The following is a 13,368-nucleotide window of genomic DNA, read 5'->3' as shown; positions in this document are numbered from 1 at the left end:
GCTGGAGAGACAAAGGAAGTCTCATCTGCCTACTTGCCCTGAGGATTTGCCCCCAGCGCCAGACAGACTGAGCTGGATGGTGTTATGTGCCCAAAGAGGAAAGGGGGCAGAAGGAAGAAGCTGTTTTACTTTTCTAATACTCAGGTATACTTTATTTATTAAAATACAAATGAAATGCAACTGCAAAAGAGCATATGCATGCTACTTTGATCATAGTATTTTGTTAGAGTTGTTCTGTTTAGTGATTATTGTTGTTAACCTCTTAACTGTTACTAATTTATAGATTAAACTTTTATCATAGGTATGTGCATATTGGGAATAAAACAATATATAAATGGTTTAGTATAGTCTGCAGTTTCGGATATCCACAGGGAATTGTAGAGCATATCCCCCACAAATAAAGTACAGAGTGTGACTGAACATGTCTTGTTTTAACCTGTGTGGATAAAGAGGAGACTGCAGCTGGTCTGGAAGGAACATATAAAACTGGAGACTGAACCTAGGGATAGGTTTAAAACAAAATCCCAAGAGAAAGGAATAGTGATAGAGCTAGGTCACAGGAACAGTACCTAGAGTATCAAGAAGGATTTAGTCTTGATGGACAGGGATCTTTCTATTATAGAAGTGTTGAAAAGGCATGGAGTGAATGTGATATACTGTAGAGGGAGAGTACCTTTCTCAGTCCTCATTTACTTTTTTTTGTAGTTTTTAAAAACCTTCAGTAAATTCAACCACTTCTTTTTTTGTACTACTCCCCTCTGACTTCTTACCAAAGACTGCTGAAAAAAAAATCACCTGATTGATGGACAAAACCATCATAAGTTTATGGCTTGCAGCTTCAGCCAGACATGGATTAACAGGGCCAGAGCATTCTCGACCTCAAAGAATATATACTGATTTGTGGTTAAGAATGGGGAAAGTTGTATTCTCTTTATAGGTAAGGTACAGGTATGCACATAGTATATTATCACCAAAATATGTACAACACTAAAATTTTATGAGAGGTATAATTAGGAAACAAATATATCACAGTGGTTCTTAGAGTTGGAGAGTCAATATGGAAGCAAGGATATAGGTGGTACAGTCCAGTACCATCTGTCTGTACACATGACCTCTAATTTTCCAGGGGTATTTGAGTCTTTGCCCTCCTTAAAAACCTCCATGTTCCCCATCTTCTCTCTTTTCAGGCCTGTCTTGGCCACACTTATCCCAGAAACTTTGTTTGTGCATCATCCCCCCCCACCATCTGAATGAGAAAAAAAGTTGTCATCTTTTTTTTCTTTCTAGTCACAGAGCAGCTCTTCCATATTACTCTGTCTCCAATGCTTTATTCACTGCCTTATTCCTCACTTACTCTGTGCTTACTGAGCTCTATTCCACATTCACTAGGACCTGGCACAAATGCCTCGAACCAATTAGAGTAGGTTTCTTTCAATAACTTATCTTTTCAGACCACTGACCACTGTGTGATGGTACCTTTTGCACTTCAGTGACCAAAATATCTCACAGAAACAATTTAAAGAAGAAAGAATTGAAATGTGATAAACTAATTAACCTTCCAGAAGAACTCTCAATGTAGTCCAGCATTCAGTCTGTAGAATATATATTGCTGGCAGCTTTTAGTCAGATTTATAGTGAGAATTGGGAGCAGAAAGCAGAACAGAAGGATTTAAAGAAAGCTACAGTTTAGGTTTTGTAATAGTTATTTTCTGTTACTAAGATAGCACCCTGACTCATAGAAGAGTTTGTTTGAGGTTTACTGTTCAGATGGATAAGATTCCATGATGACAGAGGCAGGAGGCAGGATAGCAAGAGCAGGAAGCTGAGGTGTCACATTGTCAACCTCAGTCATGAAGACTAAAGAGAAAATTACAAGGAGGAGGAGGAGACTTTTAATCTCAAATCTTATCCCCAGTGACAACCTCCCTCTGGCATGGCTACACCTGGCAAACTTACTACGACAGGAACTGGTGAGCAAATGTTCAAATGTGTGAGACTAGGATGAGCATTTCTCATCCAAACTATTCTGGGTCTAAAAGGCCATAAGCTTGGCATCTGAGAATATTGGATACATTTTTTTTTTTAAAAATTCAACTATTTTACACCATGACAATAGGAAAGTATCTCTGAGGGCTTTGCAGCAATTATGATTTCAGTGGTGTAAAATTATGAACTCATTTGAAAGATTTTTTTTTTTTTAAGAGAGCGCTTGGGATCCTATCCAGGTATTTATTGACTGGTGTAACCATGGTGTGAGCAGTGGTAGACTTTGGTGTTGTCCACAAGTTGCTAGTTTTGTAGGCATAATGTAGGAGTTACAAGGTCACAAAGAATTCTACTTGTATTTCAAAAGAAAGCCTGTGGTGCCTGGCAATGTGTGTGACAGTGTCAGAATCCCGGAAAGCAGCCTTTGGTAGGACAATGTACAAAACTATGAGAGGGAAGCCAAAATTCAGTGGAGACCCCAAGATGTTAGATATACCAAGGATGTGGAATATCTGTCAAAGAAAGCCATTGGAAGTGAGAAGAGAAGTTCTCATAGAGATAGACAATAGAACCTGCCAGGGGCTCCTTCTTGAGAAAGTAGAAAGGAGCATAGTCCAGGCATATTAAAAAATAGAGATGAGAGGAACTGGTCAATCAAGTGGACCCCATAGTAGTCAAAATGTTCCTAGAATAGAAGTAAGAGAGAAATGTCAGTGCTAGGGAGTGGGAGCCTTTACACAGAGATGGCTCACCAATGAAAGTGCTTGCTGTGAAGGCATGCAGTCCTGCGGTTGTATTCTGCCTCAGTCAACTGTTCTGTTGCTGTGAAGAGACACCATGACCAAGGCAACTCTTGGAAAGGAAGGTATTTCATTAGGGACTCACAGTTCTGAGGTTAGTCCATTAGCATCATGGTGAGTGTATGGTAACATGTAGGCAGGCTTGGTGCTCAAGAAGGAGTCTAGAGCTCTCTGTGCAGATTCACAAAAGTGTTGGGGAGACAGACAGCCAGATGGACTGGACCTTGCCAAAAGCAAAACACACACACAGAGACACACACACACACACAAAACAAAAACAAAATAACAAAACCCTCAGATCCCACCCCCATCCAGTAACACACTTCCTCTAACAAGGCCATACCTCCCAAAGCTTGTAATCCTTTGAAACAATGCTACTCCCTGCTGACTAAGCATTCAAATATATGAGCCTGTGGGGACTTACTTTTCAAACCACCACAGATGGAATCTCAGTGCAAGGAGGCAGAAAGAGGCAGCTCCTGAGGGCTTTGCTGACCAGGCAGTCTACGCATAGGTTAAGTTACAGGCTTTATAAGAGACCCTGTCTCAAAAAAATAAAGTAGGACACTGACATGGTGGCACACACCTTTAAGGCAGAGGGCAGATAGATCTCTGAGACAAGTCTGTTCTACATAGTGAGTTCCAGAGCAACACAGTGAGAACCTGTCTCCAAATAAGTAAGCAAATGAATTGGATGGAGAAGTTAAGTAATTGAGGAAGATACTCAACGTTAACCTCTGGCCTCCCTGTGTACCTATGTGAGTGAATCCTCGTGCATATACACACACACACACAAAGTAAATAATTTCTTATAAATATGCACTGAAGTGCTCTCATCATCCTAGTGAACTCTGCACCAAGAAAACTGACTGGCACCTGTATCATGCATACTCCTAGCTTGAAATGGTTTGTTTTTCCCCTTTTCTTCCACTGTGTTACCTGTATTGGTGCAACAAAATTACAAACAGTATTTTCAGCAGCTGTTAGGATTAAAAGCTGGATTTGGAAGATGTGGGTGAAGAGCTGGTAGAGCGTTCTCTAGAGTAAAAGTATGTTTATAGACGAGGACGAAGTCTGTCACCAGATAAAAGCAGTCTGGGGACCTTTCTGTGCAAAGAGTCATTCATCCATCTTCAAGGGACTAGAGCTGTGGAATTGGTTTTTGGAGGGTGAGTGAAAACCTGAACTAGACTTAGGAAGTCATAATATCAGTAAAGAGGAAGTAAGGTTGCCTGGGAGAATGGGCAGAATGTGATGACTGGATATGAGAATGTGGAGACTGCAATAGGCTGCCGTGTTGTCTTACAGTGGTATAAAGGGGAGGGACAGGGTTCAGGAGATGGTGAGCTAAGTTGGGGATCAATTTAATGATAGGTGCTTTTAAGAGCCATGTGACACCTGCACATTGGACCTGTCGTGCAGCAGTAAGGCTAGCTTGCAGGCAGATTTCAGAAGCAATCAATAGGCAATGTAATAAGCTGCAGTGTTGCTTAAACTTTCCCCACCCCAGGTGGGGTGAATGAGTGTTTGTGTGATTCACTAGTAGAGATACAGTTTGGGGTGCTAGAAGTGTAACCATTTAAGGACTGGAAAGGGAGCCCAAGGAGAGATTTCTGAGTACTCACAGGATATCAAGACTGTACAGGAGGATTCTTGAAGCTCAGATAGTAGTAAAAAGGAAGATGGATTGGCCAACCATGAAACATTCTCCAAATAGACCACTAAGATACAGGTACAAATATTCCACCTATTGGTACTGAGGGCCTTTGTGAAGACAGTTTTTTTGTAGGATGGAAGTTGTCAGTAGCTTGGAATGGAGGACGAGACAATAGGGCCTTGTGTACCCATTTCTATCTCAAAAAACTAGACTGCAGCAGAAAAGGGGATTAGGCTAGGGGTACTGAATCACAGGAGAGATGAACTTACTTATATTTGGACATTTGGAATTTAATTGGGAATTGACAGTATCTTACTTAGGGTTTCTGCTGTGAAGAGACACCATAACCACAGCAGCTCTTATAAGGAAAACATTTAATTGGGGTGACTACCTTACAGTTTTGGGGTTCAATCCATTATCATGGCAGAGAGCATGGCAGCATGCAGGCAGACATGGTTCTGGAGAAGTAGCTGAGAGTCCTACATCTCGCAAGCAACAAGATGTCAAATGTAATACTGGGTGGTATCCTGAACATTGACACACTTCCTCCAGCAAGACCATACCCACTCCAACAAAGCCACACCTCCCAGTAGTGCCACTCAGATTATGGGTCTAGTCACACTCAGGCCACTACAGACAACTATAGTTTCTTACTGGGAAAGGTCAGTAGCATAGTCAGAATTAGGTGCAACACTGAATCTGTGAGTGTCAGCTTGAGGTGAGAAGGTCCTCAAAGAGTTGGGAAAGAGGCATGGGATTTGGGGCAGAGTCCTGGGTAGAAGTAAAGAGAAATCTGAGGGTGGTTATAAATATAGATGATTGTCGGTAGGTATGGAAAGGAAGCTTGGAGGAAATCTACTGCAGATTGCCTATTTTTCTTTCTTTTTTTCTAGAAAGATCATGATCTGGCCAACAGCGCTCAGATCTTGAACAGCGAAATGGCCAAGGCACCAGCTGACCATAAGGATTAGACAAAAAGACCTGTGCACAGTTCCCCTAAGCATGATACTTCTGTGCTTTTCTGTTGGCAAATAATCAGAAGCAGCACAGTAGTATTAAGGTTTTACCATATTATAATTTGCATTGCCTGCTAGCATATTAAACATATAACCACTATGTTAAATGCAACTTGTTTAACTGGTTCTTTTTTTGTTTTTTAGCTAGAAATCCTGTGCTCAGTCAACATTCTCCAGTTTATATTCATTGCCTTAAGACTGGACAAGATCATCCATTGGCCCTGGCTTGTATGTAGCTTTTTAAATCCTTAAACACTTTATTATAAAAGCAATTCATATTTATTGCAGGAGACGAGTAAAAAGCAAGCAAGCGTGTGAGCAGCAGACTAATGATCACATATAACACAAATGCCGGGGGCTAACATAGAGGGTTTTATTACCTTGTACATAAGCTATTGAGGTTACTCTGTATGTAAGATTTTGTATCCTGCTCTTTTGTTTTAATGTAGTGTAAGCATTTGCTCAGATCCAGAAATTGTCATTGTAAACATGACATTTAAGGCTTCATTGATTCATTAGTTGCATTTATGAAACATCTAGTTGCTGCTAGTACTTTTGATTTCAAAATGTTCCCATATGTATATATATTCTTAAGTTTTCTGAATTTTTTAACTGACACCCTAGTAACATTTATGGGGAAGAGTCAGACCTTTATTGCATATTTATAATATGTAATAATTAAATCAGCTTAATTACCATATCTATTACTTCAGACATTTATCATTTATTTGTGCAAGGAGTGTTCAAAATATTTTTCTCTTTTAGCAGTTTGGAACTATTTAATTATTATCAATCATAATTATCCTGCTATTCTATAAACATTACAAGAACTTTTTATCTCAAATCTCTGTATTTTTGGGTATAAAAATCCTTGTTTAATATTTTACTGTTTTCTTAGAAAGTATTCTAGGAAAGAATTACTGAGTTATAAGACAGAAACTTTTAAGAAATTTTTAAAGATTTTTTTAAAGATTTTATTACTTTTATGTATATGAGTATTGTGTGTATGTCAGTATACCATATACCTTTAGTGGCTGAGGAAGCCAGAAGAGAGGGCATATGATTCCCTGGGGTTGGAGCTACAGATGATTGTGAGGCACCATGTGGGTACCATGTGTGCAAGACCAGCAAGCACTCTAATCACTGAACCATTTCTCCAGCCCCAACATTGAAACTTTTTAACAGATTCATTTCCTATTGATATGTTTAGTTAGTGTATACAATAATGGAGTTAATTTTTACATTTTCATGTGTATATATTATTCATTGTTGTTTGCCTAAGTTTGCCCCCATTACCCTCTCTTATTTCTCCGTCCTGCTAGATCTTTCTCCTCTCCAAACCTACAACCTTTTACTTTCGTGTCATATATACATGTTTAAATCTAAATTCCACATATAAGAGAAAACATATATTTGTCTTTCCTTTACCATGTTTTACTCTCTCTTGTCCCTACCTTTAGACTCCTTCTTTCCCAACATATTCCCCATTTTTCTTTTACTTTCCTGCCATGTCATGTCATTCATTCATTCATACACGCACACACACATACACACACACACACAGACACGGACTTTTTAATAATATGGAGTTGGATTGATGGCTTGGAAATAGCTCCTATTCCAGAGGATCTGTTGCCTTCTGGCCTCCATGGGCACTGCACAAACATGGTGCACAGACATACATGCAGGTAAAACACCCCGCACACATAAAATAAAAGTAAAAGTAAATCTTTTTAAAAAGAAAAATGTAGGTTGGGTGGGAACCTTTAGAGATTATTCATATACATACATTTTATGCTCTTGAGCAGTGAAGTTGTAAGTCATTCTTCTAAACCATGGCTTCAGTTTACACTTGGTTAAAAGTGAGTGTGTGGGTGGAGAAGATAAGATACATTGATAAACATCAGAAGATATGCACTAGAGAATACAGTATTGTTTCAAGTAGTAATGATTTAGAAAAGAAGATTGGGTTGTGGTTGTAGCTGTTTGTAATGTTTGCCTACTATGCACAAGGCCTTGGATTCATTCCGATTACTGAATAAGCCAGGCCAGGTGGCACATGTTTGTAATATTAACACTTGTGAGGTATAGACAGGATAAAAAATTCAAGGTTAGCCTTGGCTACATGCAAGTTCTGGGCCAGCCTATACTACATGAGACTGTATCTCAAGGTGTTATACCAGTGTTTTAAACTTTGAATGGATTGTGTTTTCTTTGGTGCTTAATATATATTTGGGGTGTGTGTGTGTGTGTGTGTGTGTGCGCGCACGCATGCGTGTGTGTGGCCAGCCAGCTGGCCAGCCATCCACTTGTATATGTTAAGAAAAAAAGGAATCTTGAATGCTTTCCACAATTAGGTAACAGGAACCTGATTTTTAACCCTGTACTAATCCAAATGAATGAAGCAGTCTTACTGCATGTATCTTATAATTGGTAAGAAAGCAAAAGAAGATATTAAAACCACTATCCTTCTATTCGTGAAAGAAGTACCAATAAATTAACACCATCATGGATGTACTTTAGAGGAGCTATTGGAAGCAATACATAGACAGACATTGTAGCAAAACCTGTCATCAAGAACTCCAAGCTACTCAAGAGGCCTAAAAGTCATGAAACAACTCAAATCACAGGTCTAAGCTGAAATGGCAATTATAGCACTGTTAAAAGAAAGGTGGGAAAAAATTTGAAGCCTGCAATTAAGTGAAGCATTCTTTATAAATGGCATCAATAATAAGCTCTATAAGACAAAATTATAAATTTAGACTTCTTAAAGGAAAAAATAGATCACTGGCTGAGGAAAAGGTTTTGAAAGTACATGTCAAAACTTTGACTCAATTAAAAAATAAAGACTTACTCATGTGTATACCCCATACATCCCCCCACACCAATACACGCTGGTGATTGAGGAAGTGAGTGGCTGTGAAAAGTGAAGACATGAGTACACGAGATTGCGTGAGTGAATGAAAATGAGACTGAGTGTGAGAGTGGGGGTGAAAACGTGTGAGTAAATTTGACAGAATGCAAATGTGTGAGAGTTAGCTTTCCTGGAACTTACCATGTAAACCACAGAGATCCGCCTGCCTCTGCCTCCCGAGTGCTGGAATTAAAGGCGTGTGCCACCACCCAGCTGAGGAAGAATTCTTATGTTGAGTAACTAGACAGAGGGAGAGACTGAGTAAGCATGAGGGGTTATTTGAGTAAAAGACTATATGAATGAGCGATGGGAGGAGGTGGGGATGTAAAAGGGGAAGTATGAAGAAGTGAGTGAGAGTGACTGAAAGCAAGGGAGTGTGAATGAGTGTGTGAGAGGAAGTAGTGAGGAAGAGACAGAGTGGTTCTTATGCTGGAGGCAGAAATGATTCTAGTGGTATAGAATGGACATGAGTGACAGTGGGGGAGAGAATTATATGAATAGCCAAGAATGAGAGAAAATGAGTGGACTGACAGAGAGTGTGTAGGGCCAGCTAGGAAATATGAGGGAGCATGGGAGAGTAAATGATTGCAGGCCTGAGGGAATGACCAGTGTGCATGATGGTTAAATATGGGATTGGGAGCATGTGTGTAATAGTGAGCATGTTAGTAATGAGTTAGAGAGCAAGAGACCGGGATGTGGTAATAAGTGACTGAGAGTAAGGAAGTGGGAGTGTCCACGAGTGAAGGATTATGGGAGTGATTGAGAGAAGGGAGTGTGGGAATGACTGGGAGTGAAGAAGTGTGGGAGTGAGTGAATGACGAAATGAGTGACTTGAGAGGGAGGGAATGTGGTAAGAAAACTTTAAAATATGCTGAAGTGGAGGTCCAACTGGAAGGTTGTTATCTGAAGGGAAGAGGGCCTAATGACAGCATTCCTGGACAGAAATCCTATGGCAAATGTGATATTTCCCATACCATCTCCATAGAAGTCCTAGGCAGGAGGACTGTCTGTAGTCATGCTTCCCCTTGACTACCTGAACAGACCCAGCCAAGTGATAATGGTAGCTACCAGAGGCTACAGAGGAGCTCTGAAGACACTGTTTCTACTCCTCTGCAGGTCGTGTGTGTCCCTCTGTGGATCCTCATGTCCTTCTTGTGCCTGGTGGTCCTCTATTACATTGTTTGGTCTGTGCTATTCCTGCGCTCTATGGATGTGATTGCAGAACAACGCAGGACACATATAACCATGGCATTGAGCTGGATGACCATTGTGGTGCCTCTTCTTACTTTTGAGGTAACCTTTCTACAGGAAACTTCTTGTGCTCCCACACCCCACCCTTATCTGGGGCCCATCTGCCATAACTAGGTAGGTATACTGTGGTCTGTGTGCGAGACAGGAAGATCAGAGTGAATTTAGGACATTGAGATATGCTTGCAGAACTCACAGAGAACAGTACAACTCTAGCTGTAAGGCATCTGCCCATCTACTTTCTGCAAGTGAGTGTTGGATATCCTGGTTTTGTATTGAGTTTGGTGGGGAATTCTAGACTAGATACTATTGACTCCTTTGAATACACCCTGGGAGGAGTTTCTCATAAAACTTCTGGCAGTGGGAATCTTTCAGCTGGGTGGAATTTGACCCTGAGAAAGGATGCAAAATAGCCTATGGTCTTTTTTCCCTGGATAAATGTTTTTGTGCTATTGCCTATGGTGGCCTTCTTTCTTCCCAGACATAGCGTAGGTGACATGGAGAAGGATTATAACGGGGACAGCTGCAGACTTGGTCTATTTACTGGTGACACATAAATACCACTTTGAATTTGTCTTTCTGTAGATCCTGCTGGTTCATAAACTGGATGGCCACAATGCTTTCTCCTGTATTCCAATATTTGTTCCCCTGTGGCTGTCATTGATCACACTGATGGCAACAACATTTGGACAGAAAGGAGGAAATCACTGTATGTCCATAGACTAAGAAATTCTCTCTCTCTCTCTCTCTCTCTCTCTCTCTCTCTCTCTCTCTCTCTCTCCCTCCCTCTCTCTCTCTCTCTCTCTCTCTCTCTGTGTGCGCATGCATGCATGCATGTATATGCATGGGTTTGTGTGTGTGCGTGTGTCTTTGGTCTGTGCATGCACTGTGCTTTATGACATGATGAATCTCAGGACCCCAGTTTAGAAGTTGTTCTGGGTACTGTAAAGATGAGGAAGGGCAGTGGTACTCCTCAGAAAAGACATACTATCACATTTGCTTTGGGATGCTAGTCTGTATTATACCTCATTTGCAGTGCACACTACAGGGACAAGTGGAGGTAGAACCAGACATGGCAGGTGTCTCTGAGTTCTCATTCTATGCTCCTTAAAAATGGACTCTAGATTTTTTTCTGGGTCCATGAAAAATCCATATTTTTCAGCAAAATGTCAAGAGTCATCCCAGGTCCCTTTTTCTACCCATCTCTCAAAAGAATAGAATATTTTCTGTTTCATGGAGCTAGGCTACTCTGTCTTAATTAATATACTATGGCACACACCTGGAGGTAGTCTTTGGTGTACAAAAAAGTTCCACGATATTCCACAATGGAGTATAAGAAAGGTTTATTTATTTGGGGTTAAACTCACAGAAAGGGTAGCAATTCACAGTCCTCTGCGAGTGCTGGGGACTAAAACCAAATCCAGTCAGGTAAAGCTGCACTATTTAGCCTACGTCACCATTTTCAACCATGAGCTCTGATTGGAGGCTGGAAAATCACCTCCCAACAGGGACCTGGGGATGCTGCCACTACTGGCCTGGGGCCCTACTCTGAGAACTTTGGATGTGGAGATCTAAATCCCTCTGCATACTGGGCAATTAGATCCTGGGCAACCTTCACTTGTGAGGAAACTGAATGCAGTGGTATATAGTGCCATTAAAACTCATTGTTCAGGAAAGAAATGTGACATGAAACCCTAGTGTTTGAAAGAAAAAAATTCTTATTTTTCAGGGTGGTTTGGTATTCGCAAAGATTTCTGCCAGTTTCTGCTTGAAATATTCCCATTTTTGAGAGAGTATGGAAACATTTCATATGATCTCCACCATGAAGATAATGAGGAAACAGAAGAAACTCCCATTCCAGAACCTCCTAAAATCGCACCTATGTTTCGCAAGAAGGCCAGGGTGGTCATCACCCAGAGCCCTGGCAAATATGTCCTCCCTCCACCCAAATTAAATATTGAAATGCCAGACTAAAGCGTACCACCGGGGCTGGAGTGTGGGTGCACTGGAACGCACACTCCCACTTCCCTTGCCCCCAACCCAGGCCTAGAACTGCGGACCTCCATCTGAAGCCTTGTTTGCGTCCAGTGCCAACCAACCACTCATAACAGAACATAGATGGCAGGAACTAAGGGTGTCTACCAATACGGATGCCAGTGACACATCAGAAAAAAACCCACTTCTTTCTGTATGGGTACCTGAAGTGTGTTCTCATTCCTGTGGTACCCACCAAGGGATAACTGCTGCCAAGACCTGCAGAAGCACATCTGTGGTCTTGGCAGATTTTCTAGTGCTAAATTTCTTTTAAAGTATTGGAAGATGTGGTTCTTATGGGACCACTTCCATTTGTGGCTCAACTGTGCTGCTATAGGTAGCCAGTGGGGACTGTAACTAGGTCTGTGCACACCTGTTGTGTTCAGATACAGTCCAACCTTGCTTCCCTGTCCCTGCTGTACAGAAATTTCGCTTTAGGCAGGATGACAGCAGGTTTGCAGGGCTTCATCAGTGAGCCCTTCCCAATGGCATGATTCCATGCCTGTATAGTATTTATATAGCTATTTTAGCATTGTAATATACAGTATCAAATCCTAGTTCTGTACAGCATATTCTCTGTTAAAATATTTTTTTACAAGCTTGTGCTGGAGATGGATGGGTTAAGCCATGGTAGAATCAGATGGCTCAAATGTTTTGACCCAGACAGATCCCCCCACCTTCACTTACCATGACCACCAATACCCTGGAGTCCATCTTTTACATAATACTGCTCCTGCTAGCACAGTTGCTATAAGTGAGAAGAGGTCTGTTCTTTTCCAACATGGGGATGGGAGAATCAGCCTAAAATCCCAAGAAGTGCCCACTTGAGACCAGGGCACTGGAGAAGGTTGCCAAGGTAGAGCAGAACAGCCAGGGACCTCTGTCCAATTACAGAGAGGTGTGCCCACCTGCAAGAAAAATTCTACATGCTGGTACATAGATGCCTATCACCTGTCAGCAGTTTCTCCAGGTTCTGCTGGTATAGTCAGCCCCAAACCCACCATACAAGAACAATAATTTTTAGTCTAAATCAAATTATTCATTTCCCAATGGAAGTAAAGGGAGCATTGATCTTCCTGATCAGGAGGTGCAATGGATTTTGACAGTCACCTGATAAGTGGCTTCAGTCACACATAATTGAAATCTATGACCCTGATCCTACCACTGGCACAGGCTTCTAGCAAGCCTGTTCTGTTTCAGGAGAAACAAGGAACAGAGTGTAGCATTTTTCGCTTGGTCTGTTAAAAATGTGGCTAAATCCACTATTTTTGCTCCTGTAGTAGTTCAATAAAGTGGTTCATTTTACACATGTACTGTGTGTATTTCACTTTGTAGAGAAACTGGAGTTATTCTTGCCCTGTGCCGAGAACATCATCTGGCTGCCACTGACAAGTAAAACAGGCAGGTAGAGTAAGCATCCTTTGCTGGGTCTCTTCAAAGCAGTAGTAGAGGGTATACAAAGGAAAAAACCACCTGCCATCCATTCATAGTGGCTTCCTGATGACCTTCTGCCATTGAAAGCTTTGAAGGCCTTCTAGACTATTCCTAGGGTTTTAGAACACACCAGCAATTGCAATGCACAGTTCTGTCTAGCTCTCTTAGCTGTCTCTGCAATTCAAAAGGAATTTTACTGGGTGGTCTTTCAGGTCATGGTTGACAGGAACTGACAGGAAAATCAAACAGTTGCTATTGGTGAGAAATATCCTGCATGTA

The 13,368-nt window shown here is 41.2% G+C and overlaps 1 protein-coding gene across 1 annotated transcript in view; it reads left to right on the top strand.

Moving 5' to 3' along the window:
• Positions 1 to 12,964, top strand: part of Tmem185a (transmembrane protein 185A) — a 39,005-nt gene extending 26,041 nt beyond the window's left edge. Inside the window, exons 4-7 of the mRNA XM_057759679.1 lie at positions 5,604 to 5,687; positions 9,490 to 9,666; positions 10,207 to 10,330; positions 11,351 to 12,964. Of these exons, the coding sequence (XP_057615662.1) occupies positions 5,604 to 5,687; positions 9,490 to 9,666; positions 10,207 to 10,330; positions 11,351 to 11,595 (630 nt within the window). The 3' untranslated portion in view covers positions 11,596 to 12,964. The remainder of the gene's footprint in view (positions 1 to 5,603; positions 5,688 to 9,489; positions 9,667 to 10,206; positions 10,331 to 11,350) is intronic.
• Positions 12,965 to 13,368: the final 404 nt, after the last annotated feature.

Source organism: Chionomys nivalis, chromosome X (genome assembly GCF_950005125.1).
Source record: "Chionomys nivalis chromosome X, mChiNiv1.1, whole genome shotgun sequence".
Classification (NCBI taxonomy): Eukaryota; Metazoa; Chordata; class Mammalia; order Rodentia; family Cricetidae; genus Chionomys; species Chionomys nivalis.
Note: the sequence above shows the minus strand (reverse complement) of the source record. Positions and strands in the feature narration are given on the sequence as shown.